This window comes from Rhinolophus hipposideros (assembly GCF_964194185.1).
Source record: "Rhinolophus hipposideros genome assembly, chromosome: 15".
In the NCBI taxonomy this organism is placed as follows: domain Eukaryota; kingdom Metazoa; phylum Chordata; class Mammalia; order Chiroptera; family Rhinolophidae; genus Rhinolophus; species Rhinolophus hipposideros.
In genome coordinates this window covers 13,802,117-13,828,547 of record NC_138061.1, presented here as the reverse complement: position 1 = coordinate 13,828,547, position 26,431 = coordinate 13,802,117, and the positions used below count along the sequence as shown (strand labels likewise).

General features: G+C 34.6%; 1 protein-coding gene across 3 annotated transcripts in view; it reads right to left on the bottom strand.

The window, feature by feature from the left end:
* Positions 1 to 3,749: 3,749 nt before the first annotated feature.
* Positions 3,750 to 26,431, bottom strand: part of CCDC186 (coiled-coil domain containing 186) — a 44,236-nt gene continuing 21,554 nt past the window's right edge. For all 3 annotated transcript variants that reach the window (XM_081073529.1, XM_081073528.1, XM_081073530.1), the window contains 13 exons: positions 25,088 to 25,216; positions 24,595 to 24,807; positions 23,554 to 23,673; positions 18,013 to 18,117; positions 17,411 to 17,509; positions 17,157 to 17,243; positions 16,153 to 16,295; positions 13,183 to 13,438; positions 12,410 to 12,599; positions 11,163 to 11,243; positions 9,411 to 9,621; positions 8,128 to 8,347; positions 3,750 to 7,450 (listed from right to left, as the gene is read on the bottom strand). In XM_081073529.1, the coding sequence (XP_080929655.1) occupies positions 7,367 to 7,450; positions 8,128 to 8,347; positions 9,411 to 9,621; positions 11,163 to 11,243; positions 12,410 to 12,599; positions 13,183 to 13,438; positions 16,153 to 16,295; positions 17,157 to 17,243; positions 17,411 to 17,509; positions 18,013 to 18,117; positions 23,554 to 23,673; positions 24,595 to 24,807; positions 25,088 to 25,216 (1,938 nt within the window). In that variant the 3' untranslated portion in view covers positions 3,750 to 7,366. The remainder of the gene's footprint in view (positions 7,451 to 8,127; positions 8,348 to 9,410; positions 9,622 to 11,162; positions 11,244 to 12,409; positions 12,600 to 13,182; positions 13,439 to 16,152; positions 16,296 to 17,156; positions 17,244 to 17,410; positions 17,510 to 18,012; positions 18,118 to 23,553; positions 23,674 to 24,594; positions 24,808 to 25,087; positions 25,217 to 26,431) is intronic.

Sequence of the window (26,431 nt, the reverse complement as noted above, 5' to 3'; positions counted from 1 at the left end):
TTATAATATCTTCTATCAACTAACTGTGAGTCCCCTACCAAACCTTTACTGAGTTAAAGAGGGAACCAAATGCCTGCTTTCATCTCTGTTCTTTTCTGGTTGCAGTTAAGAAGAGTTTAGTCAAAAGAGAATCAGAAAGAGGAAGAGAAGCACCAAGTCTCCATCTTAGCATCTGTTAGAGCACATATACTCACAACACATCTTCTTTAAAATATTGGTCTTTTTTGTTTAAGCAATATTAAACAATAAAGTGTAACTTTAACCCACTCCTGACGTGTTAGAATTTTCACTATTGAGAGGCAGCAGAGGTTAGTGACAGGCACCCCCAAAGTGGGTTCCAGTGCCAGCTTGACAAGCCCTGGGCAGAAAGAGCCTGGGAATGATTTTGTGCCTCTTTCCTACCTCATGGGGTTGTCTGAGCCTCACACAGAGCAGTTAATTAGGATTTACTCCCTGTCCTTGCCTCGATGTTTATCTTTTCAATTGGTGTTCCTGGTCACTCTTAAAATACAAAAGCAATACAGTACCCGTGTTTGATTTCTGACCAGGCTAGCTCCTAAATGCTCCTTTACTTTTTAAGTAAATATAGCATTGGGTAAACTCCTAAAATACATAATAGCACCTCACAGGACAAACCATGTCCATGTATGTAGCTACTTTTCTTATGCTGAGTGAGAACAAGTGTCCAGGACACCATAGAGCGCCTTTGAACTTCATTATGAGATGGAGCGTGTAGACAGCTGTATCAGGAAGTGAGAAGCCTGGCCCCTGAGCTAAAATATCCATCATTGCAGACTTCACCTTTACTTGAACTTGGTCCTAATCCCACTCCACCTACCCTACAAATTGATAAGGTCTCTGCTTTTCATTTTCACAGCCTACAATTCTCTATGCCACATATTTATCTGTTAATGAGCATCTAAAACAGAGGTCAATCTAGAAAAACATTTCCATATACTGAGTATCTGTTGCCTAAAATAGGCCAGCTTCTTAAAAAAATCTATCATAGAAGTCAACTTTAAATTACACAATATAATACATGAATATACTTAGAAACTGGAACAGCTCTTTAACTACTTTCCAAAACTCTCTACCCCTTACCCTTTACCCCCACAACACATGCTCACATAAGGTAACCTTGCCAGGACTTTAGTGTTTCTCTCCAAAACCCCCTCCTTTTTTTAAAAAAATATTTATGTACACATATATTAAGCTGGCACATCTCTAGTTTGACTTATAATTCCAAAAAGGCATGTAGTGACATCAGAAATCACCATGGAACACCCTGTGTAACAGCCACATTATACCGTGGCATATAGCATAGGCAAACCCGTATGAGATAGAGCATTTCCGCCATCAAAACTGGAATTTGACAAATGTGACAAGGAATCCTGAACTTTCTTTCCTCTTTCATCACTTCCTCACTTGACTGACCTGGCACTAAAAGCGCATTTAAGCAGGATGATGAATTGAAAGTTGACAACCCAGAGATAGCCAAACCAGCTCTGGCCTGGTAGAGCTCTGGTTGTTGTTTGGAGTGTACGTTGCATGTGTTAGGATGGGATCAGGGGATGGCGGTGTGGGCAGAGACAGAGGAAAGATGGTCTGCTCTATACCAAAGTTGTTGCTGGCATGGACATGGCACCAGACCTGCAGCTAGTGTGTGATCTTTAAAACCGCCAGCAATCTTTGTGCTTTACAGCTTAGACTTTGACATACAAGTTACTTGGATTGACTATGTCAACTTCAGAACATCGTTGTGAGATCGTGAGGTGGGATCACTTGTTTCCCAGAAAGCACCTGGGACTTGAGCATGTGGTATTCCTGGGCCTCCAGGACTCCACTTCAACTTTTGAAAGTTGGTGCCTTGGAGCTTGGAAGGCATTTAACTACATAAAAGTAGAAAAAGGTAATAAATCAAGCACACAAAGCCTTTTTTACCCGTAACTTTTGACTAGACTTAAGTATACACTATTTAAAATATGTTTTCTATGAAAAAGTGAGCTCGGAATTCCAGTTAGGATACCAGGAACAGACTTTCTAGCCTGCTAGTCCCAGCTGGGTCTCCCTCCAATCCCTCCACCCTTGCGCCAAATTAACATAAAACACAAAACTCAAAATCTAGGAAGAAGCTAGTTCAGAGCCCAAAGCAGCATCCTCCTTTAGCAAGGACTCCTGGGGACCTGGTTTTTGGGGGAAATGGGATCTACGGGAGCTCTCGGGTAGGAGCAGAACTGACACTGAAAATGTTCCTTCTATGCGGTGGGCAGAAACACAGCTCAAGACTTACCAGCAAGGAAGGCAGGGGTGGTGGGCATTTGGGATGTCTTCCCTAGACAGAGTTCATCAAGAACCTGCCTTAGAAATAACAGACAGGATGGCAGGTTTAACTGACATTTCTTCGGACAACCTAAAATCACATGAATACACATTCCTTCCTGCCCTTGGGCCTTGAATGAGTTATTGAAAACAAAAACTACATAGAATGAAATGGATGAAATGGAAAGCCATTCTAGTATTTATTTCCCAAGTTAACATTACTAGAAGTTGACTGTGAACAAGCTGTTATTTCAGTGGGTTCTAAGCTTTCAATAGAACTTTTGCATGTGGTTAAATGGTAGGGCTTCCTCTCTTTAACAGCCTATATCCCTTTTTTGGGAGTGGAGTTAGGGCAGATAGTCTGAAGGGCAAAAAAGCAGGGCTTTTGTGCAATCAAAAAGTTTTTTAAAAGGCTGAAAATTCCTCAGAAACAGAATACTCCTTAAATGTGTGCTTCTTTTAAAATATGAGAATCAAGTCTCTTACATGTAACTTAGGAATTAATAGGGCGTCTCTGTAAGGGCAGGGGCATGAAGTCTGGTCACACTGCTCTCAGAATCCTTAAAATGGCATTAGCAGTTGGTTAAACGGAGGCATCTTTCCCAAGTTGTTAGTCCCGAGAAATATGTACTCATTCTACAATCAATGATGGAAGCAGATTTTACTAAGGAAAAAAAAGACTAGCCTGTAAGATTTTAGGAATTGTTTTTCCAGTCTCATGAAGTCGCACTGGTAAGAACCACAAGCCAAAATCCCTTTCCCAAACTCACCCTCACCTCATATATATTCCCTTCTTCTGCAAACAAATCCACAGGCTACCAAAAACAGACTATTAAAGACGTCAGGAAAGCTTCCTCTATTCTATTAATTTTTACCTTTATTCCAAGGATCTTTCCAATAGTGAACTCATTAAGAAAAGTAGCATAAGAAGTATATCAAAACTCTTAATCAGAGAAAAGGAAAACAACACATTGTGATTTGAAATATCCATCACACACATTAACTTTATGAAATGAATGCCATTTCAATCTGTTTATTAAACATATTAGATCTTTATTATTAAAGCCAGATAATTTGGCCAAGTAAATTCCATAGTTCTGTGGAAAATCTAAATATGTCATTGTCTCAAGTTCACTGAGAAATTTTCACATAGGCATGTGAAAATTTGCCTTTTGTGAAAGGCCAAATCTTGCCATCAATAATTTAAACAAAAATTTAAAATATAACCTGGCATTCAATTTAATCTGCTTACTATTGTTCACTGACTTCTAATAATTAATAGAATAAAGACAAACATGGAAAGCAAAAATTTCTAGTCTGGTTTAAAAAAGAAATTCAAGCAATTTGAATCAGCTTTGCCAATAGTCCGGAGAAACAGTCTGTTTAGGAAGCGGTGTATGTAAATAAATAATCAAAGATGACATTAAAATACAACTTGGTCAACAGGCATTACCTATTTAATAAGTACAATATATACACAGAATTCTCTTGAAAAGCTTCATTTTATACAGAAACATATTTACAAAATGAACAGTGTAATCAAATTAAAGATTATCTGTACAATGCATATATCTATCTATGTATATATACATATATATGAACTTTGGAAGATAAACAAGTTTCATCATCGTAATCAAAATGGACAGCCATATTACATTTTAAAAAAGGATTCCATTCCAGAAGAAAAATACATCTTTGATATACAATTATATTTTTCATTTATTTTCCTGACAATTCTTGATGTTTGGATACTTTTTCAATTCTTTTCTCTAGTTCAGCCTTGAAAATTTTTCAGGTTTCTAGTGCCACCAACTGGTGTTAAAAATGAACAATCTTAGTGTCAAAAAAATAATTGTAAAAGATTATTAAAAAATAAGTTACCGGAATCAACATTCAGAAGGCAAATTAATCATATTGAATAACAATATGATTGATAAAACATATTTTCACCAGGGTAGCATATATAACATTTACAGTATTAATGGTGTGTGTTTTTCTTCCTTCTACTGGTAAATCTTGATCTACATTTACATGTAAAAATCTTTAGAAAATAATATACTGCAAAACAAAGTTTGGAAATGCATGTGACAACATGATTAATCTTTACGAACATCAAGTAGGCATAAATTTAATAATTTACTAAAATGGCAAAAATCCAATGCCATTTTATGGTCTTTGGATTTTTTTTCCTTTTTCTTAAGGAACAATTAAATATCAAACTGTCACAAAAGTATGGAAACGTGCGTAACTACCAAGAAAACAGTAATTTGCTCTCAGTGTACCTCAGTAAGGATTCATTTCCTACAGCTTCATGCCAGAGTGAGATTTCTGGGTCACCCTATGAGCTGCCGAGGCTCAAAGAGCACGCTCTATTTCTTTCCATGTATTTTTACTAGATCATAAGCTCCCTGAGGACAGAAAGTGCTGTCTGGCCTGTTCACTAATATAATCACAATACCCAGTACGGTGCTTGGCAATAGGTTTTCAATAAATGTGTTTATTAAATGAATAGATAACATGTTGGTAGCCTGATAAAATTTAATTTCAAGATAAATCACTTTAAATGATTATGTAGATAAAAAGTTAAAAAGAAAACACCAAAGTTCAAACTCATTCTGCCCACACCCACTATTTCAATCTTTAAAACTTAACAGGCTAAAGTTTGAAGTGGTATGAAAAAAATGGGAGTCACAGAAAGTATTCACTTTAAAATTGAAACCTTGTGAAGTGTACACGTATATACACAGAAAAAAATCATTTCCTGCTCAAAGAAACCAAAATAGTGCTAACCACAACGGCCTTTGAGGTATATAATTTATAATGAACATGTAGAACACATTTCCCCCCAGATCTCAGGTTTATCCAGACCATTTTTCTATTCCACACCCCGTTCTTCTCTCCACATATTCAATATAGTAAGGGTAAAAGGCCCTCTAAATCCTTACATCAGGAGCTGTTTGTGCATTAGTACAGGGATAGAAATATGTAGATTTTTATACATTATTTTGCTCAGGTCCATATAAAAAAATGATACAGTAGAAACTGAAGAACAAAAGGAAAATGATAGATCGTTTCTTCAAAAGTTTTTCATAGTTTCTTACATTTTGGAGGGGGAAAAGTATGTCAAAATATGGTTTATAATAGCTTTCTTCTAAAATTATTCTACAATTAAACTTCTCCAAATGAACGGTGGCACAATGTCGATATCGGAATGTTCCGATTTTATATGCACTAAATGCATATATATTTTAAAGGGTATAGACGTAGGGCACTATGGATCTGATCATTATTTTGTCTCCATTAACACATTTTGTGTCTCAGAAGAAAAAACAAACGGTGCAGTGTATGAATCTGTATCATGTGAGAAGCTGTAACACTGTGCTATTTTGCCTACTCTAAATAGTCTTTAGGAGCATGTCTAGAAACAAATAGGAAAGTAATTCAGATTTGATTGCACTTACACCCTCTTATTTTTCTTTATTTTGATAAATTACTATTGGTAAAAAGAACAAGACTTTATGGTAAGACTAATACTTTTTACAGATGTTTTAAAAACAAAACGTTTTTAAACTTATATAGCCATTTGAAGTAAAAAGATTGTGTTTTGGGATGATAAGACGTAACTCAATACATAGGAAAAACAAGATACTACACTGAATCCTCTAATCCTTAAAGTAAACGATCTTTCTAAACAATGATGATTAAAAAATGTTAAATTAAAACACATTAAGGGGATAGTGCTACCATGAGCCCAGCTTGAGAGCCACACAGTTCTTTAAAGGCTTTTAATCCATCATCCCAAAGCTTACTTAAGAGAAAAAAGTATGCAAAAATCCCAAACAGAAATGAGGCTTGATGAAACATCTGCATGTTAGCTAAGGTCTCCTATCATAGAAATGACCTAAGTGTAACAAAATGTGAAAAACCACACAGAGAAATTTTAACAGGTGAGACACTGTAAGAAGTGAGAAAAAATTCAAGACACAGAAGTACTGATACTATGACTGGTAACATTTAACTATTTTAAATAAATATTGTAAAAATCCAATAGGACACATAAATTTGGCTCTAAAATTCCTTTGGTTACAGAGATGTAATTACTTTGTATTTTAAATAAATATACGGAAACACATCATATTTGGGAACTGTATGATCCCTCCACTATAATATGTATCAATAGTATCAGAATGGGTACTTAATTGTACTAGCTAACAGTGCCATATACTGCTTTCTTTTGGGAACTGGTTCTTCATAAATATCTTCAACATTTATTTTTACATTTGATGTTAGTAAAACTGGAGTATTTCAGTTTCAAAGAATTCATTATTCATCTGTTTTAATAACTAATCCATTTCACGTTTTAAAATATTATTTTATGTAAATGAAGATTTAGAAAACTCAACTGTTAATGTAAACAATTTGAATTGGAAAAAAAAATGTACCTTGCACAAATAAGGAAACCTGACACCAGCACACAATGCCTGATCATTGCTAGTTACCACGAGCTAGCTTTCCAATGAGCTTCCATTAAAATTAAAAGATTTAAGGATCACTGGCATCCCCGTAAAAGACAACCAAATGTTACATTGGAATGTCAAAACAAAAATTTTTATTACTTCTTTCGTTCTCTTTAAGTTGGAGAAATAGCATATTACTGAATGATTAATGAATGATATGTCTTTTCACGCATAATTTTTAAAAATTGAATCATCTTTGACATATATTTTAAAATATAGAAATATGGAGAAGGGGTTTTCAAAAGCCCTTGTTAATGTTTAGCACTTCATATGACTATTAGCAAGTTAGATTGTTTTGGTTCAATGACAGGATGTAGCCATACAAAAACAAATTTCATCAAGTTAACATTCTTACAGTATACACAGCAATGCATTCCTATTGTAAAAGGGTACTTTTTTATACTGATGAAACAGAACAAATTTTTTACTGTTTGACACACAAAGCAGGGAAATGTTTCCCACAATCCTGGGCAGTGGCACCTGCCCAGCCCCTTGTGTGGTTTCTGTCTCTGCTGAGTAACAGTTTTGTGTTAGGGTTTCTTCATCCTCTGTTCTAGTTCATGCTGATGTTTAATAAGACGTTCAATTTCTGTTCCAAGTGTTTGTAGATTTTCCTTTAACCATTGGAAAAAGAACAAAAAGAAAAAAGAACTATTAAGTACAATATGTAAAAAAAGTTCAGTTTGAACTACTTTTGCCTAAACCTCAAAACTAAAAGAGTGATGACTAGTCTTAAAGGCTGATGAGATAAATTAGGCATACAGCTGTTTTCAGTAAAGTAGTCCTATACATTTCAGAGTTACACTTAAATCTTTTTACTGAAGCTACAGCAAATTTTATTCCATGAAATTATTACTAGACTTAAAAAATATTTTTAAAATCCATTCCTATCAAGGCTCAAACACAGCTCAAACAGAATAGTTGGGTCAGGTAATAGCTGTAAAAAATAAACGAAAGTAGAAAATACATTAGATAGCAAATGCCTCAATCTTAAAAATGTCTCAGTAATCACCTTTAACTAATTATAATAGGTGCCAAAGGGCACCCATTACAAAGTAAACAACTCATCTTAGTGTCTAACCAATAGGTAAACTGATTTTTTGCTATTTCTTTCTTTCATTGCTAGTTTTAAAAATCGTACTTTTCAAAAAGAGAAGAACACAAAAATGGTATCTCTGGGTGGTTATCATGCATCACAGAAACAATCCAGCTGTGTACTAGATGAAGCTATGAAAGACGCACCATTTTGCCATGTTTACTAGTTGGTTAAGTGAATGAGAAATACAGATACCTTCAAAGTAATATTTTTGAGTAACGTGTCCTCCAAAACAGCCTGTAATTTTCGGTTGATCTCCAGAGAGAGTTCCAATGTTAGTCCACTATCAGCTGGATGGGACGTGTATAAAGATGCCATGATGCCACCCCGTCTACTTAAATGGACTTTGTTAAAATCAGATGCCTCCGAAGAAAGTGTGCCTGATTCTTCCCGTAAAATGTAACTCTGAATTATTCTGCAAAATAAAACGCTATCAGTTATGTAACTGCAGAATTAAAAATGGAATCTGCAAAGGCAACAAATCATAAGCATAAAGATGATCAGCATAGATACCTATCAAGTTAATAACAGAACTGTATTAGAAAATAAAGGAATTCTCCTTATTCAAATGGTTTCTTAAATGATCCTCTTTTTGTTCGAGCATGGTATTTAGATTAAAGGTATATGAACACTGCTTTTCTATTCCTTATTACTTTAATAAAAATATTTGAGCAATTTCTTTATTGCTCCAATTTCAGTTAATATTTTCAATTTTCCTGTTATTAAACTTAGAATTGTGTTTTATTCTTTTTCTTTCAAAAGTCATGGGTCAACTTTTCCCTAAGTCTAAAATTATTTCAAAATAAAAATTAAAAAGGCATGGGTCAAGACCACAATATTGAAAAAACCTCTTAAATGAATACGGTATTTGTGAGAGGAATTTGGCCCAGCACAGGCTCTGGACTGCCAGAGCTGGGTTGGGATTTCCAGCTCTTGGGTCTGTCACCTACAGGATGACTTGTGATTCTGGAACATTTGGTAATTTGACCTGAGCACCGCTAACTTATCTGCCAAATTGGAGAACTCATTCTCTCTCCGAGTAGATGCAAGAAATCAATGAGATATAGTTGAGTTACAGGCACAGAGCCTTGTACTTGGTAGGTGCCCAGTAAATTATGCTACTATGTTCTATCCTACAGGAGGATAATCCACAACCCCATATATATATCTCTTAGAACCACAGTCATGAAAACAAAAAGCTTTTTTTAAGTACAAAGTTATTTTAGTATCTTAAAAAAATTAATGTCTGCTGAACGCTATTATCACCTTAAAGGAAAGATCTGTATTTTCTTTCATCTCTGTATTCCTAAACCTAGAAGATAATAAGTGATCAATGAAAGATTGGGAACTAAACAATTATAATTAAGAATTATTTTTTGAAAGATAGGACCCTTGATAAGATTACTTTAAAAACAGTAACTTTACCATCTGAAGAATGGAACTTAGAACGCAGATTACATTACTGTAATAATACATACTTAGTTTTTTTCCTAATTTCTTCCACCAATTGTTTGATGTGATCCTCCATAAATTCTATCTTTTCATTTTTCCGGGCATGTGCTTTTTGCAGCCTTACTATCCTCTCAATCAACATGGCTTTGTCTACTTCTGGAAAGTTATCCACAGCTCCCGATGACCCAGTGTTTTCAGGAGATCGCTCTTCTACACTGCTTCGAGCATTAATGGACCCTAAAGACAAAAAAAAAAGAAAAAAAAATTAGATATTGTACTTGGTCTAGAGTTATCTCTAATCTCATATCATTTCTTCTGGTATTATTAATATTTTCTAATAGTCACGCTAACAGAGTTGGGCACAGAACAAATTATACCTGGCCTGAATTCTTATTTCTGAATACACTGAAGACAAACATATAAAAAGATCCACTATGTCTCTCAGAAACAGGATGAGTAAGTGGCAACAGAGAAATAAACTCAAGAAAAAGTCAGAAATAACAAGTCTGAAATAACACCAACATTAAACCGAGAGAAAGAGACAGACAGAGAAGACAGAATATAAACAGTGGGTTAAACTCAGAAGCCAGTCTCCCTCAGTTCAAACCCCACTCCTCCAGTTTCTAGCTGTGTGACTTTGGACAAGTTATTTCACTCTCTGTGCCTTGGTCACTTCATCTTAAAATGGGAACAATAACATTATTTACTTCGCAGGATTATTACCCTCATTTAAATGAGTTAATACGTGTGAAGTGTTTAGAACAAAGCATGTAGTAAGCACTAAGTAAATGTTACCTATTATTTTTATCAACATCAGTTGAAAATAATTTTTGATCCTCTTTACTGTACAAAGATAGGGTTTTTTTTCACCCTATGTTGTAGATTTAAGACAAGTAATATATCTTATCTAAGGTCACACACTTATAAATGGCAGAGCTGGGATTTAAATACCTATGTGTAATTTCAGACCCATGTTTTTTTTCACTACACAATTCTCCCACTATTGTAATAGTTGATGAAATTTTATCCCCTAATATGCAACTCCCAAGAGGCAGTGTAGTGTAGTGGCATGCAAGGACTCTAGAATTTGAGAGTTCGGTCGCTATGAATCTTGGGGAAGTCAGGGAAACACTCTGAATCTTAGTTTCTGTACCTGTATAATGGGAATTATAATACTTCACATAACTTCTGCAAAGTCAATGATATGTTTAAAGCATTCAGCATGGTTCCTGGCATTCCAAAAATGATGAATACACTGATATTTTGTTAATTATCATTTTCATAATGTTATCAATCATAATTGTATACTCTTCATTTCTGCTTTAGATCATAGGCATATTTACCATGAGAAAAGCTAATAGATTAAAAAATACATATGTGTAGATACATAAAAATATGATATATACTTAGTTCTCAGATGTTAAAAGTAATATAAAAGTAAAAGGAAGAAGGACCACTACAACAAATCTTTACACATGGAGGGGTACAAATCTCAATGTAAAAACCAAAGAGGAAATTGTTGCACAGAATAAAGGAGAAGGAGGTAAAAGAAAGGAGGTTAGGGAAATAGATGATGCAGAATCACATGACAAACCTGAAAGCCTGGGCAATGATTAGAACTTAAACATTTAAATGGAAACATTTTTTACAATTATTTACAGCTACCACCTTTAAAATTAAACATGAAAGAAAAGCGTATCAGTACCTTTCAAAATAAAAACGCGATTTCTTTTTATAATCAATCACTAAATAACAACTAAAACCATTAGTTTTTTTACCTGATGAACTAGAACGACTTCCCATGCTGCTGACTTCTTTATCATAGTTTCCATTTTCCACTTGATCTAATTTTCTTCGTGCTGAAAGAAAGAAACGATTCCTTGTGACAATATCATGACCATTTGCCCACACTATCTTTGATTTTAATTGCTAAAATCACTTAGGCGAAAATGGAAGAAACAGCAACAGAAATTGCTTGAATATATAGTTTAGGCAGGAGGGCTACAGCTGTTATTCATATAAAATGACATCTAGAAAAGTACAGGCCAAATACAAAATAATAGAAACAATAGTATGATAACAACTGATACTGGCATCACTTAGGTACACTGAGGATAATTTTTGGAGTCCTGAAAGTTGTAGAAGAGCACCAGGAATTTCCTCCAAATTTCCCTTCAATTATATCTATAACAACAAATTGAATTCTTATGTCAAATATCTGTATATATTAAGTAAAGGCTAAGTCTCTTGTATTACTATATTTCATCCTATTCTGACACAAATAAAGCAGAGGGGAATAGTAGAGAATAAGAAGTCAGAATACATATCTATTCATCTTTGTATCCAAGCATGTAGCACAGACTCCCAATAATTGTATGAATTTTTAAATTTAAGAGATCTGGGTTTCAGTTCTGGCTGTTAATCATTGTTTGGTTAATTTATAACCTTTCTGGGTCTCAGTTTCCTATAATACGAAGGGTTAGGTCTCAATGATCTCTAAGTTAGAGGTATACAAGTTGGAGTGTAGGTATCGTGCTACACAAAACAATTCTTAGACATGGGTAGGGAGAAAATATTAGAACTTCTATTTCTATTTAACCTGATCTTTTAAAATTTCTATTTTTCTTATGTTTTCTAACAATATTTTATGCATAAAATATAGAGTAATACATGTGTAAAATTTATAAATAAAAATGAATAAATTGTAGAACAAATGCTTAAACACTTTTTACTAATAGAAGTATGTGATCAAAAAAGTTTAAACACTACTGCCCTAAGATACTTTTCCAATTCTCACATTTTGTGGTTCTGTGAATAAATGTCCTTTAGCATAGAAGATGCTACAGATGATTCATGTAACTGTACGAAGTTTAGTAATTTGGTTTATGAATATTAATACATTAAAAGGAATGTATGGCTCCAATCAATGTGGTAGAAGCTGGTATAAAATATATTTTTTCTATAAATTCTAATGATCAAAAGGAACAAAAAGCATTCAAGGTCTAAGTGTGGAAGAATTTCATACCTTGCTGAAGTTGTTTGGTAAGATCTTTGACACTAGAGGCGAGCTTACGTCTTTGAGTTACTAATTCATCTTTTAATTCTTCGACCTGGGTACTCAATGCTATAACTTCTGTTTGTTTACAAGTAAGTTCTGCTTGCAGAGCTTCGACTTCCTCTTTTCGCAGTTCTTCCTCTTGTAACAATCGACTTTCCTGAATATTAAATAAAACAAAAAAAATACCGATTTTAATAGGTGACTGTATGTTTCCATTATTTCTCACCTTTTAAAGCATTAAAAACATCAAGAATCCTTGATAGTAGATTCTTCTATCATCACTCTTTACTAGGCTTTGTTTCCTGAGCTCCTCAAATTCTTCATATAGCAATACAAGGGGATACATTAATACGTTTGCCATCTATACATGCAAAGCAACACGTGATATAGATCTCCGTATTTTTTATAAGTTGAAGGCACATACATACATATATATACATATATACACACACACACACACATATATCTTAATTCCAGTTAGGAATGACAAAAACCTTGGTTTTCTTATTTTCAAACATGAACTATTTCTTCATAACCATTTTAGGGAAAAATTTTATTATAAATTACGTAAGTTGAAAGGAAAAACTGACACTTCTCACAGCATTTGAAATGACAAGAGCCAGTGCCAATAAAAAAGAGCTTAGATCAACTACCACTAGATTTATGCTTTTTAGGGAAATTTAATCTGAGCTTCTTGCTTTGTTGCTTTAAATGTTAAATTTATATTTATTTATACTTACCAAATTAGTATTTGTCTGTTTCATTTGTTCACATTGGCTTTGTAACTGACTTTCACTACAGGAAAGTTTATCACACTGTGACTGTAAAGAATTGGATTCAGACTGAAGTTGTGCATTCTTACTAGTGAGCTTTTCTGTGAACAGCAGTAGCTCAGATTCTCTTTTCCTACTGCCTTCGATGTCTTTTTGTAGGTCATTAATCAAAGAATTAAGATTTTCCACTTCTTCCTTCAAATTTTCAATTTCTTGTTTACCTCTAAAAAACAAAGTTTATATTGAAGAAAAAAATTAAACCACTAAAAGACATTCAATTAATGGTTTGGGAATTTTCATCGAATGAAATGCTTTATAAAGGTACTTTTATTCATTCATCTAAATATTTATGACTAATATATGCTAGGAACTAAGAACTAGGAATATAAGTGAGCAAGATGGATAAAGCCGGCTTCAGAGCTTTTAGTCAAGTAGGCAAATTATATGTGTGATAAAACATTTTTGATGATGAAAGTGCAGAGCAGGTCACCTAACCCAGTGTAAGTGATGCTTGAACTAATACTTAAAGTAAGGGTTAGCAAACTTTTCCTGTAAAAGGCCCAGATAGTAAACAATTTAGGCCTTTTGGGGCATATGACCTTTGTTACAACTGGTCAGCTCTGCCATTGTTGTGTGAAAGTAGCCGTAGACAATACATAAAGGAATGCACGTGGCTGTGTTTCAAAAAGTTTTTATTTACCAAAAGAGGCAGGCAGTAGGCTGGATTTGGCTTATAGGCCACAGTTTGCTAATTCCTGACCCAAAGGTAAAGAGAACAAGTCAGAGAACAAAATACGTTCCAGGTAGAGGATATAATATGTGCTAAAGCTGGGAAGGGAACAAGAGAATAACTCTTGTTGGTCCTAACAAACAAATGTGCAATATTGATGAACATAAGGGCTGCACTATATCCTGTGCACATAATACAGGGCGTGTCACATAGGAGACAATCAATCAACATTTGTTAACCAACGATTGCTAGAACACAAGAGTGAAAAAGGAGAAGGCACACGAATGACCTGCCAAGCCATGGTAAGGTATCTGAACTTACTAGACAATTCTTGAGGCAATGGAAAATCATTGAAAGGTTTTCAGATTTCCTTTCAAAAAAGATTATGCTAACCACAGTGTAGGAAATGGATTAAAAGGGAAGCAAGATAAAAAAACAAAACAGTTTAGAAGCTGTGGCAGTTTTCCAGAGAGTTGATAATGGCCTGGATCATGGTAGCAGCAGTGGGAATAAAAAAAGTAAATGGACTTGGGAGACATCAAAGAATTGTTAGCATAAATAGTACTTTGTGACTGGTTAAATGAGTAGGGGAAGGAGAAAAGGGCACAGGTGACCGCCAGATTCCTGGGTTGGAAGACCAGGGGGATGCTACACTCATCACTCATCTCAGGAAGACGAGAGAAGCACACGTGGATTTATGGGTGGGACGGATGAGTCAGTTTGGGACATATTAAAGTTCGAGGCGGCTTTGATACTTGTGTGTGTGGAGCTCAGCAAGAAAGGCTGAGCTAATGATGGGGAGGTCCTGCAGCAAGCCGTAAGAACAGTTAGGATCACCCAGGGTTATAATAAAATATGAACAAAAGAGTTTAGGACAGAATGGGAAGGCTGCCAAGCAGACTGAGACCAGAGTGGCCAGCACGTGGGGAGGAACACCAGGAGAGCACGATGAAATGAAGCCAAAGGCATGTCAATGAAGGTAATGGGCTTAGTGATATTAATATGGAAAATTCAAGCAAGGCTTAGTCTGAGGAAGTAGCTACTCGATTTAAGGAGGCATTAGCAGTTTTTAATGGAATGTTGGGGTAGAAGCCAGAATGAAGTGGAGAAGAATGGAAGAACAAAGAAGTGAAGGGATAAAGGATGAGTACAGATGATTCTATACAGATGTTTGGTTGTGAAGGAAAGGAAAAAAGGTAGGAGAAGTCACAGGAGTTTTGATGTTTTTAAAATATAATAATATTTAAATGTAGAAAGAAAAAGTCAGTAGATAGATAGAGCTGAGAGATACGGATAAAGAAGGAATAATCAATAAAGACCACGAGAAGGCAGGAGAGCATGGGATCCACAACTGAAGCAGAGAACAATTTGATTCAGAGAGAAACAGGAACATTTCTTCTAGAACAGAAGGAAAATAAAGAAGAATGGTTGCAGACGCAGGCAAGTTCATAGGACTGATACCAAGAGGTTACGAGAACTGTCAACTGATAGCTCCCATTTTTTCTGTGAGGAGGTAATCGCCTGCCAAGAGTAAACAGTAAGGTGAGAACAAAGACTAGAAATGTGAAGAAAGCAGGAAGATCTGGAATAGACGCTAAGAAGATGGGGGCGAAGGTCCTGACTAAGGACATACGGAGGGTTGAGAGGTATTAAAATTCCCATTTGAGGGTGCTAACAGCAGCACCACTCTGGATTACAGTGAGGATTTCTTCAGCAACACTCAGCAGCTTGGCTATCAGTGTGGCATGAAAAGTATTTGGATTCAACCTGAATTCACACCCTGCCAGGTAATATCACGAGGAGAGTTTAACTAAATGGTTTTATAAAAAGCCAGAGAATAATTCCAGCTCCTGACCTTAAACAACACACATGCAATGATATAGATACATATCTGTCTTTTAGAAGAAAAAGTCCTGTGCTTAAGTAACAGAATTTGAAAGCTAAGGAATGGATAAAGAAACTAACATCCACTCTGTCTCATAAATTGCTATTGCCAATGTTTAGGGAATATAAACTTTGATTTTTAGAAGCCATGATGGGAACTTGAAAGATAATCCAAAAAAAGTTCAAATGAAGACAGGACTTTAAACATTTTTAGCTGGTAAAATTATTCTTATTTAATGCAATAATTGCATTTAAAAATAGAAACCTGAGATAGAATTAAAAAGCCTGTTAATTAGCATGAACAGAAGTTGCTCATTTTGTACCTTTGATGCTGCTCCTGCATCTGATCTGCAATTTTCATTTTGTCCAATAAATTCTGAATTTCAGCTTTTTGGCGATTAATAATTTCCTTATATTTCGATAATTCATCTTCTGTTCTTAATCGTTCATCTTCTAGACATTTCACCTATCACATAAACACAAGCAAGTAAACTACCAACAATATTTTCTTGTTCCTTATTAACCATGCCAGACAGTGGTTATACATTAAGAATCTAGGCTGAATTCTGAACCATTAATTAATGTGAAGAAAACATAATGGGAAGCTAACAGTCCTGGGTTTCAGTCTCAGATTTCTCCTCATTTAGTCACGGGAGTTTTAGTATGTCGTTTTATTTTTGCTGAATCTCCATTTCCTCATCTGAAAAGACAATACACCTTCCCTACCTACCTCAAAGAACGGCATGGAGAACATATGGAAGGGTCCACGGAAAACACTTTGAAAATTATTAAGTGATTGAAAACTCAAGGTAGTTACTTAAAAGCCTATTTCTACATCAATGAATGATATACAATATGTTTCACGGTCATATTAAAAGGAATACTATTCTTACAATAATGACTGGAAAGAATTTAACAGCTCGTTAGAAATTAAAACTGAATACATGACTATTAAATATACCCAGAAGGAATATAGAGAGTCTTTCTATTTCCTGACACAATTCTAAAACCCAACTATCTTTCCAATTCGTTTGCTGATTAAGACGCCCTATGGATCGGAGGCCCAAGGACAAAGTATAGATACAGCAGATGTGGTGTAAGACAGAAATGTTTGGCAAACACTTCAAAGGGACTGAAGTGGAAGACATTTTCATTTCAACAAGAGTCAATTTTATTGCTAGGGAATTGATATTCTCCTCCTATGCTTTCTTTTATTTTGGAAAATTTCTAAATAAATATCTTTTCCCCAACATTTTAAAAATCAGAATGAGTCCAAAATTAAAAATATTTACCCTTCCTCTTGAGTTATGACTAAAGATTTAATTACCTTTGTTCTCAGTGTCCGTAGCTCATCCATGCCCTCCTTAAATGTCCTCTTCAGATCTTCTAGTTCCTTTATTTTGGCATGATGCATCTTTAAAACAGTTGAAAAGAAACCACAAGTCATTATGTACTAAACTTATCTAAAATACATTGCCTACTCCTCCCAAAAGGCCTTAAAAGTAAATGACAGTAAGTACTTGTTATTTCTCCCCTTCTGTCTGACACAATGTAGGATAGACAAATAACAAAACCACTCACCTCTAGCTGGTCAGATTTTTCTTGCATTTGTTTTTCAAGTTCTCCTTTTGTGACTCTGAGCTTGGCATCAAGCTCATTTGATTTAATTTCTTCTGACTCCTAATGGAAAGGAAATGAAAAAAGTATGACTCCATTTTTAGTTTTATATCTTGAAAAGTGAAGATGGCTTTGGCAGTTAAGTGAGAAATACATAGCTTATGCATTTAAAAATGATGACTGCTTTGGAAGATTTAAAATATGTCAATTTTGCATGAACAAGAATAGCATACTTAAGATATGTAACATAACACAGAGTGGTTTTATTTTTAAGCCATACATTGCCTTGTACTCTTCATTCTTCTGACATTTTCTAGTGTTTTTATTTGGTTAAAAACTTCTCTAATAAGATCTCTACTTAACATAGTAGAGTACTATGGGAAACTAACAGTCCTGGGTTTCAGTCTCAGACTTCCAAGTGCTTTAACATAGGAAATAACCCGTATTTTATTTAACTGCCCTACCAAATACATTCCACACTTCAAATATTATAGATACAAAAAGTTAATGAAACAGGAGTACTGATATTTGGCATAATTTGTTACTAATCTGTTTGAAAAGTATACCTGATACGTTTTTATCATCTCTTGACAATTTTTTCGTATCTGGTCTGCTTCTTCCTTTGCTTGGGTTAACTTTGTTGTTGTGTCTTTGAGTTTATCTTTGGTTTCCTGCAGCGACAAAAAGATAGGGACAAGCTGGGAACAACAATGTGATGAACGGTAAGAACAGTGACGAGAGGGGGAAGTTCTTGTCTCAGCACTGCCACTGAGGGCTCAAGTAACTGAAAGCCATTGAATAGTCAAGTTTGATAGCGTTTTCAGCAAATCACTAGAATTTACTAACCTGAGAAGACAAGAAGAGCAAATATTAAACATTTTTTTGCACACACACATAAAAAGGTAATTCTTTGGTTTGTGGCCATGGTATCTATTCAAAAACTGCTTTGTTATAGATTCATACTGCAATTTGGGTTTTGTTCCTAACCACTCTCCCACAACAGCCATTCTGAAGGTTTGCAGGGACTACTCTCTTATCAATTACTTTCTTTTTCTTGTTTCTTATTCTTGACTTTGCTCCAATTCTGACCACTCCCTACTCTGAATATCCTTCTTCTGTTTCCATTACAAGACAGTATACTCCTGTTTTGTCCCTCTTCTTTGTTGCCTTCTCTGTCTCCTTGACTGGCTTTCTACTTCCTGTGGCAATTTTCCAAGACACAGCCCTGCCCTGCAGCTCTTTCTCCAAATTCCTTCAGAGTACCATCCATCCCATGATTTTGGCTATCAAATGAGAATCATCTCCTTCCAGTAGCCTCCCTTCAGAAAGGGGTAAATGCTGTTATTCCACCCTCCCATCGATAGAATCCAGGCATCCCTAGATTATAACTGATACACCGGACTATAGCTCACATGTTTTCCCCCGTTGTGGATATAGCTTCTGGGCAGCACCTACCTCAGTACTTGCCACATATTAATGGTTCAAGTAGTATGTGTTGAATCAATAAAGGAATACCTGATATAAACTTTCCACTCTAGTTAGGGTGGTCTTCCCAAATACCGAAGACTCATTTCCCTTTTTTCTTGTTGTTCCTCCACTTGGAATGCCTTCCCTTCACCTCTTGAACCATCTAAACTGCATCTATCCTTCACACAATGCTTCTTATATATCATTTCGTATGATTAATTACTTAGTTATGTACTTTCAGTTGCTGGTCTTTTAATAATAATTTAACTTGTATTAAAACTCAGTATCACTTTCAAAATATAAACACTTGGAGACTTTTTCAAATATGTATATATATTTTTAATATTAGAATATTACTTCTACGAGGAGACAGAGAGAAGGGAACTTTATCTGTTCCCCCCCCACAACTTCTATATCATCAACTAAAACATAGTCTGGCACATTGTAAGTACTCACTTCATTCACTCAAAAAAATAGCAACTGAGAGATTCCTATATGCCAAAAAAATATTTATTACATAAATAAATAATTGAGTAAAAGAAAAGTGAGAATCACATTAAATGTGTTTTGGTTAAGGTATTAACTATGTTTCATTTGCTGATTCATTCATTCAGTATTCACTGAGCACCTAATATGTACCAGGCACTGTTCTATGCTCTGGGGAAGCAGTCGAAGAAAAAGACAAAATCTCCACTCGCACAAACCTGATATTCTAGTGATGGAGATGTATAATAAATAAAACATGTAAGTAAAAATATGTTATATTAAATAGTGACAAGCGCTAAGGAGTAAAAATAAAGACATGAGAGAGTTTGGGGAAGGTAATCCAAATTTAGAGAGGGTAGTCAGGGAAAGAAAGTGACACTTGACTTGAAAGAAGTGAGCAAGAATTTGCTAAGGGACGGGATATGGTGACTGAGAACTCAAGGATGAATCTAACATTTTTGGCCTGAGCAACGAAAAGGATGAATTGCCATTTGTTGAGAGTTGAAATAGGGAAACGGTGCAGGGAAGGGGCACATTACCCACTCAGTTTTAGACACGTTAAGTTTAAGGTGTCTACTGAGTCATTCAAGATGTCAGATGTCGAGCAGGCACTTGAATATAGGAATCTGGAATTCTGAGTAAAAGCTCTAAATCTGGGAGTAACTGGCATACAGTTTTCTATCACTACGTTTTTTCAAGTTCACTAATCTTGTCTTCTGTAGTGTCTGATGTTCTGTTAATTCCATCCAGTGTATTTTCTGTCTCAGATATTGTATCAGTTTGGCCTTTTTTAGTATCTTCCATGTCTCTCCTTCACATACCCATGCTTTCATCTATCTTCTCAAATATACGTAGTACATTTCTATAAGCTGTTTTAACATCCTGGTCTACTAATTCATCCATGTCATTGATGGATTTGTTTCTATTCTACTGATTGATTCTTATTTTCTTCTCATAGGCTTTATTTTCCTGCTTCTTTGCATGTCTGGTAATTTTTTATCGGGTGTCAGATATTGTGAATTTTACGCTTTTAGGTCCTGGAGATTTTTGTACTCACTTAAATATTTTTGGGCTTTGTTCTGGGGCATAGTTATTTGAAACAATTTGATTTGAGGCCTTCTTTTAAGGCTTTGTTAGGTGGGTTCGTAACAGACTTTAGTCTAAGGCTAACTAGTCCCCACTGCGAAAGCAACCCCCTTCTGACGACCACTGGATGCCCTATGTGTTAAGAGTGCTTTCTCTTGGCTCTAGGTAACATGAGCAATTCCTAGCTGTAGGTAAGCTGCTCTAGGAATTGTTGCCTCTAGTCCTTTCTGTTAGTTCTTTCTCCACCTCTGTAATGTTCTCACACCCATATACTGATCAGTAGTGAGCTTAAGAATCGAGAGGAATGCACTGCAAATCTCTGTATCTTTCTCTTCTCTGGTACTCTGCCCTGTTCCCCATACTTTAACTCTGTACCCTCAATTCAAGGAGACTGCTGGGGCTCTGGGTTACTCTCCTTTTGCTGCAACCTGGAAACTCCCCAGGTGTCACATGTTGCTTGTTTCCCTTCTCAGTGATCACTGTTCTATACTGCCTCTGTTGTCCCAAGTCTAACATCCTTTGTTTCATATATTCAGTTCTTTTTTTTTTAAGATGAGAGGGTAAATCTGGACTCCGTTACACAATAATGCAATAGAACAGAGTTATACAGAATAGAGGTTATAAAACAGAACATAGAATATAGATTTACTAAGTGAGCAAATAGCACAGCTAACTAAAAGTGAGCCCTCCTTCTATTGTAATTAGTGAAACTTATAGTAAATAAACCACTTAAGAATGAGGTTATTATTGACAAAATGATAATCTGGGAGAAGAGTTAAGTGGCAGATCTTGTTGAAGGGATACATCATAAAATATACCAACCCCTAGTCACACATCAGGTCTACAGTGTATTACAGTCGTCTACATCCTGGTCTACATGCTGTCTTGACACCTAAGACTCCTCTCCTCTAACTTTCTCTGAAGCAAAAATATTGGCAATCACCCAGCCCAGTCCAACCATGGTCTACAAAGGCCTACTGCCATGTCTCTTACCAGCCATATCTACACGCTAGTGAGATTATCTTATCCTGAGATCAGGTAAGTAGGTAGCAACCAGGTAGGTGAATAAGTATATGAGGCACGCTTGGGGAAAGTCCTTCTTTATTCCCTACACACAAAATAAAAAAAGTTTATTTTTAGAAGCCAGGTGTTAAAAACACATCTCAGTTTAACCTCCAAGGGAGCTTACGGAAGGTAACAAATATATTGTTTCTATTGTTTGACCCTATTAATAAGTCAATTGATGACTGGGGTATCCAGTCTACCTCTCTAAGACGTTAAGTTCTAGTAATGTCTTGGAGGTCTGATCAGAAGCTAATAATCACAATGAATTCTGTAACTTCCAGGACTCCAGTATTAATACTGAAGACTTGGTGGGAAGGGACTAGAAATTGTAAAGGGTGCCTGGAGAAACATCTCTTGTCTGCATCTTTAGAGGCGGCCTACACTGCCCAGATCGTGACTGAATTTTATATGCCCCCATGATTCAGACTCCTTCTCACGTCTACTTGATAAATACATAACAGAGGTAACCATGATCCCATCCTAGACATTCTTCAGAAGCACTTACTGTGCTTTCTATGGCTTTTAACTCCTACATGTTATTTAACACTTCGTCTAGTGCTGTGCATAGATGAAGGCCCAGTAAAACATTTGCTGGTTAATAAATGCCTTTAAAAAGAACTGGTACATTTCTAATTTCCTCATACCAGGTCAATGTACTTGTGATTTCCTAGCAATCCACACCATGTAACCTTGTCATGTCAGCCGTAAGCCATTTGTCTAACCTACTTAGTGTCCGGTTTCATCTGACCTCAAAACTGCCAGGAAACACCCACTGTCACCCACTCTTTGAACACATATGGCTCACAGAAGACCTAGAGTTTTTTACTCCTTAATTCTAGTTAGTATGTATTCTCATCGGTTTTAGGCTCCTGTCTCTTAGCACTATAGAAGAGGATGAGGAAAATGCCTCATTAGACGTTAGATTATGTTCAGATCTTGAAGCAACTCAGGCAGTTTAGAAATCATTACCATGCTATAGGATTTGGAATTTTAATTCCTCGTTCTGTAACCCAAACTAAAGGGAAAATTTTAAATGGTTCGTGGCCCCATGTGAGCTCCAGGGATTGTCGCCTCTTCTCTTTTCTGGCAGTTCTTTCTCTGCCTCTGTAGTTTCCCAACACACATGCACTGATCAGTAGCTGGCTCAGAACTGGAGGAAAACCCACCATCCTCTGACCTATCTTTGACCACTGTTAACACAGACAATTCTCCCTACGGTTTTCTCTGATGATATTGTACACAAATACACAAAGGTTATTAACAGTTCTACTGACTTAGAATTATTTAATGAGATAACCCATGCTTATGGTCTTAAACAATATCATTAAGCCTGTTCTTGAAAACTTAGAAATTGTTATAGCCATAACATTGCTCTTCTATTTAAGTTATATTTCGAAGTTGTTCTTTTGTTTCATATTCTATCTTCTTCAGATTTTTATTACCTGTAACAGTTTAGTGTTTAAAATTATGGCATCAGATACCAACCTTTATAATCATTTTTCATTACATTAATTTTTTGATAAAATGATATTCATTAGGCACAATACCAATGGAATTATATTTATAATAAACACATAACTTGTTCTTAAAATCTTTATATTACATTTATATTTAAATAAAAGTATATATTTCTTGATTATAAGACTCTTAGCATCAGTGATATTTTTTAAAATTTCCAGAGTATACTTTGAATTTTGATAATCTACAGATTCTCCTCTTCCCCTCAAATTTCTAATAATGTTTAATATACAATATAGCACACCAAAAAATGCTTAAAGAACAAAGACAATTTGGGGGTTGTAAATAATACATGATAAAATTTAACATTCTATTCAATTTAACATGTAAACAATGCAAGGAAGTATCTTTTCACAATCACCAAATACTCAGGCCCAATCTATCCTATAGGAGTCACTACATTAAGTTTTATGCCTCATTAACTATTACTGAATTTGCTCTTAAAACTGATTCTAATAATTTTCCCACTACATTATAGTACTCACCTTGTGTGAATCCATTTCTACTTTTAATTTGTTTTGTGCCCATTTTACTTTAATGATGTGAGAGTTGATATCTTCCTTTAATTTGTCTATTTCTCTGATGAGTCGAGTAGTTTCACCTTCCTAAAATAATTATCACTAGGTCATTATTTTTCATTTAACAATCAACCAATATTTGTGTATATTTTACATCTCAAAATAATTAATGCAATAACACTATAATTCAGGAGCCGGCACATTATGGCCTATGTGCCATAAAACTTGAAGTGCAAATCATAAGAGGGCAGTAAAATCCTAAATCCAACTAACAGACATAATTAACATATATATTTTAACCAACTAGATATGTTGTATGTACAAGCATACCTTTATGATTCTTCTCAACTAGCTGGCCTTAAGGTAAAATACAAATTAAACTGGTTTTGCCAGAATTCCTGAGGACAATGAAAACATTCCTAAACTAAAAGTTAATTAATAAAAAGTAACACTCATCACCAAAAAATAATTATCTGCTGGAAGTAAGACCACGCCATGAGGCTGCTATATAATGCAAGGGTTCTGAATAGCTCAGTAATTAAATCTCCTTGGACAGCATCTAAAAACATGTTTTTCCCCAAGAAAAATATAAATTCTATTCTATAATGAATAAGTGTTTACATTAAGATTCTGGTCACATTATAGTTATTAAACCATGCATTTTTGACAATACTATGTATATATCTTGCCAAAATAAAATCTTCCTTTCAGGGACAAACTCATTTCTTCAACATATAGATTTTATTTAAAAGTTTTTTATAAGAATCTATCAAGAAAAAGTTATCTAATAAATAATATGTGTCAATTTCTCATCTTTTCCCAGCAAACATTTTTTTGTGGACAAGTAACATGATACTGGAATTATTAACGTATCCACATTATTAGAAGGTAAACTAAACAACTTTATGTTTAATAGTGATTTAACCATGTTAAGTTATGATTGTTTGATTAAATAAGAAAATGAAAAAAGAATAAATTTCAAATAAGGTACAACAGCACAAGGTATACCTTTGTCTCATACAGTTGGTGCAACCGTCCTTTCTCCTGAGAAAGCTGCTTAATTCTGTTAGTATTTTTCTCAGATTCTTTAGTTGCATCTCTAAGTTTTCTCTCAAGGATCTCTTTCTCCTTTCGAAGGTCTAAAGATTCCTTCTCACCTCTTACGTACTTCATTACCATTGCTTCTTTTTCCTGGCGAGCCTCTTCACATTTCTTGTTGGCCTTTGAAAACAATTTAGCATTAATAAAAAATATTTTTCAAGTAAAAATAAATCAAAATAAATAATATTTTTCTGTAATATTACCAATGTACTTTTTGGTTTTTGAACATTCCCAGGACTTGTGTCATGAAATTTTTATAAAGCAAAGAAAAATTTCCTAATTATAGAGAAATAATACAATCAACAAATTAATAAGTAATCTAAAAAAGATTACTTATTTAGTTTACTTTAATAAATAAGAAAGAGTTATCAGAAAGTTAAAATAATGACTTGAAAAATACCTGTTCCATCCGATGGGCCATCTCTTTGTGTAACTGCTGAATTGCATTTTTAGCTGCAACGTCTTGAGCTATTAGTTTATCTTTGGAAGCTTTAACTTCTTTATTAAGTTCTTCTATTCTTGATTCTAACTGTAAAGAAAATTATTTTTAGATTATTTTATAGCTATACCAAACAGACCACCAATACCTCAAATAAACATAAACAACGTAAATAAGCATAAACAATGCAATGAACATACTTCAACCATAGAAATCAAAAGTAAATGTTAGCAATGTTCCTATACCTCATTAGAATTAAGTTAGTATAAATCTAAGGCAGATTCTGATAAGACAGACGGCAAATTCTAGAGTAATTACTAAGGAAGTAACTAAGAAAAAATAGTGAAAATATCATGAAAAAAATTAAATGTTACATATTTACTTAATGCAAAAGAAAGCAGTAAAGGAGGCATAGACGAACAGAATAGACGAGACATAAAAAATAAAAAATGGTAGGCATAAATCCAACTGTCATGATTAAATGAGAGTAAAATAAATAATCATACCAAAAGGCAGAGATTGTCAGACTAGAATAAAAAACAAGAGCCAACAATATGCTGTCTACAAGAGATGCTTTAAAGATATAAATAGATTGAAAGCAAAAGTATGAAAAAATGTATCAGGCAAAAAGCAACCATAAAAAAAGCAGGAGTGGCTATACAAATATCAGACAAAATCGTTTAAAATAAAAAATGTTACTAGAGATAAAGAGGGAATTTTATAACGATAAAAGGTCAATCCAGCAGAAAAATATGACAATTGTACATATACATGCACCTAGAAACATAGCACCAAGGTACATGAAGCGAAAACTGACTAAAATGAAGGAGGAAATACACAATTCAGCAACAGTTGGAGACTTCAATATCTCACTTTCAGTAATGGACAGATCAAGTAAGGAGATTAACAAGGAAATATAAGATTTGAATGAAACTATGAAATAACTAATAGATCTGACACATCTATACAACATTCCACCCAGCAAGAGCAGAACATACATTCTCATCAAGTGTACATGGAATATTCTCCAAAATAGAACATGTGGCAAATCATAAAACAAATCTCAATAAATTTAATATATTGAAATCATGTAAAGTATCTTCTCCAACCATAATGGAATAAAATTAGAACTCAATAACAGAGAAAGAAGTTTGAGAAATTCACAAATATATAAAAATTAAGCAACACAATGAGAGAAATCACATGGGAAATTAGAAAATACTAAGTGATGAATGTAAATAAAGACACATACTGAAACTTATATGACATATCTAAAGTAGTGCTCAGAGGGAAATTGATAGCTAT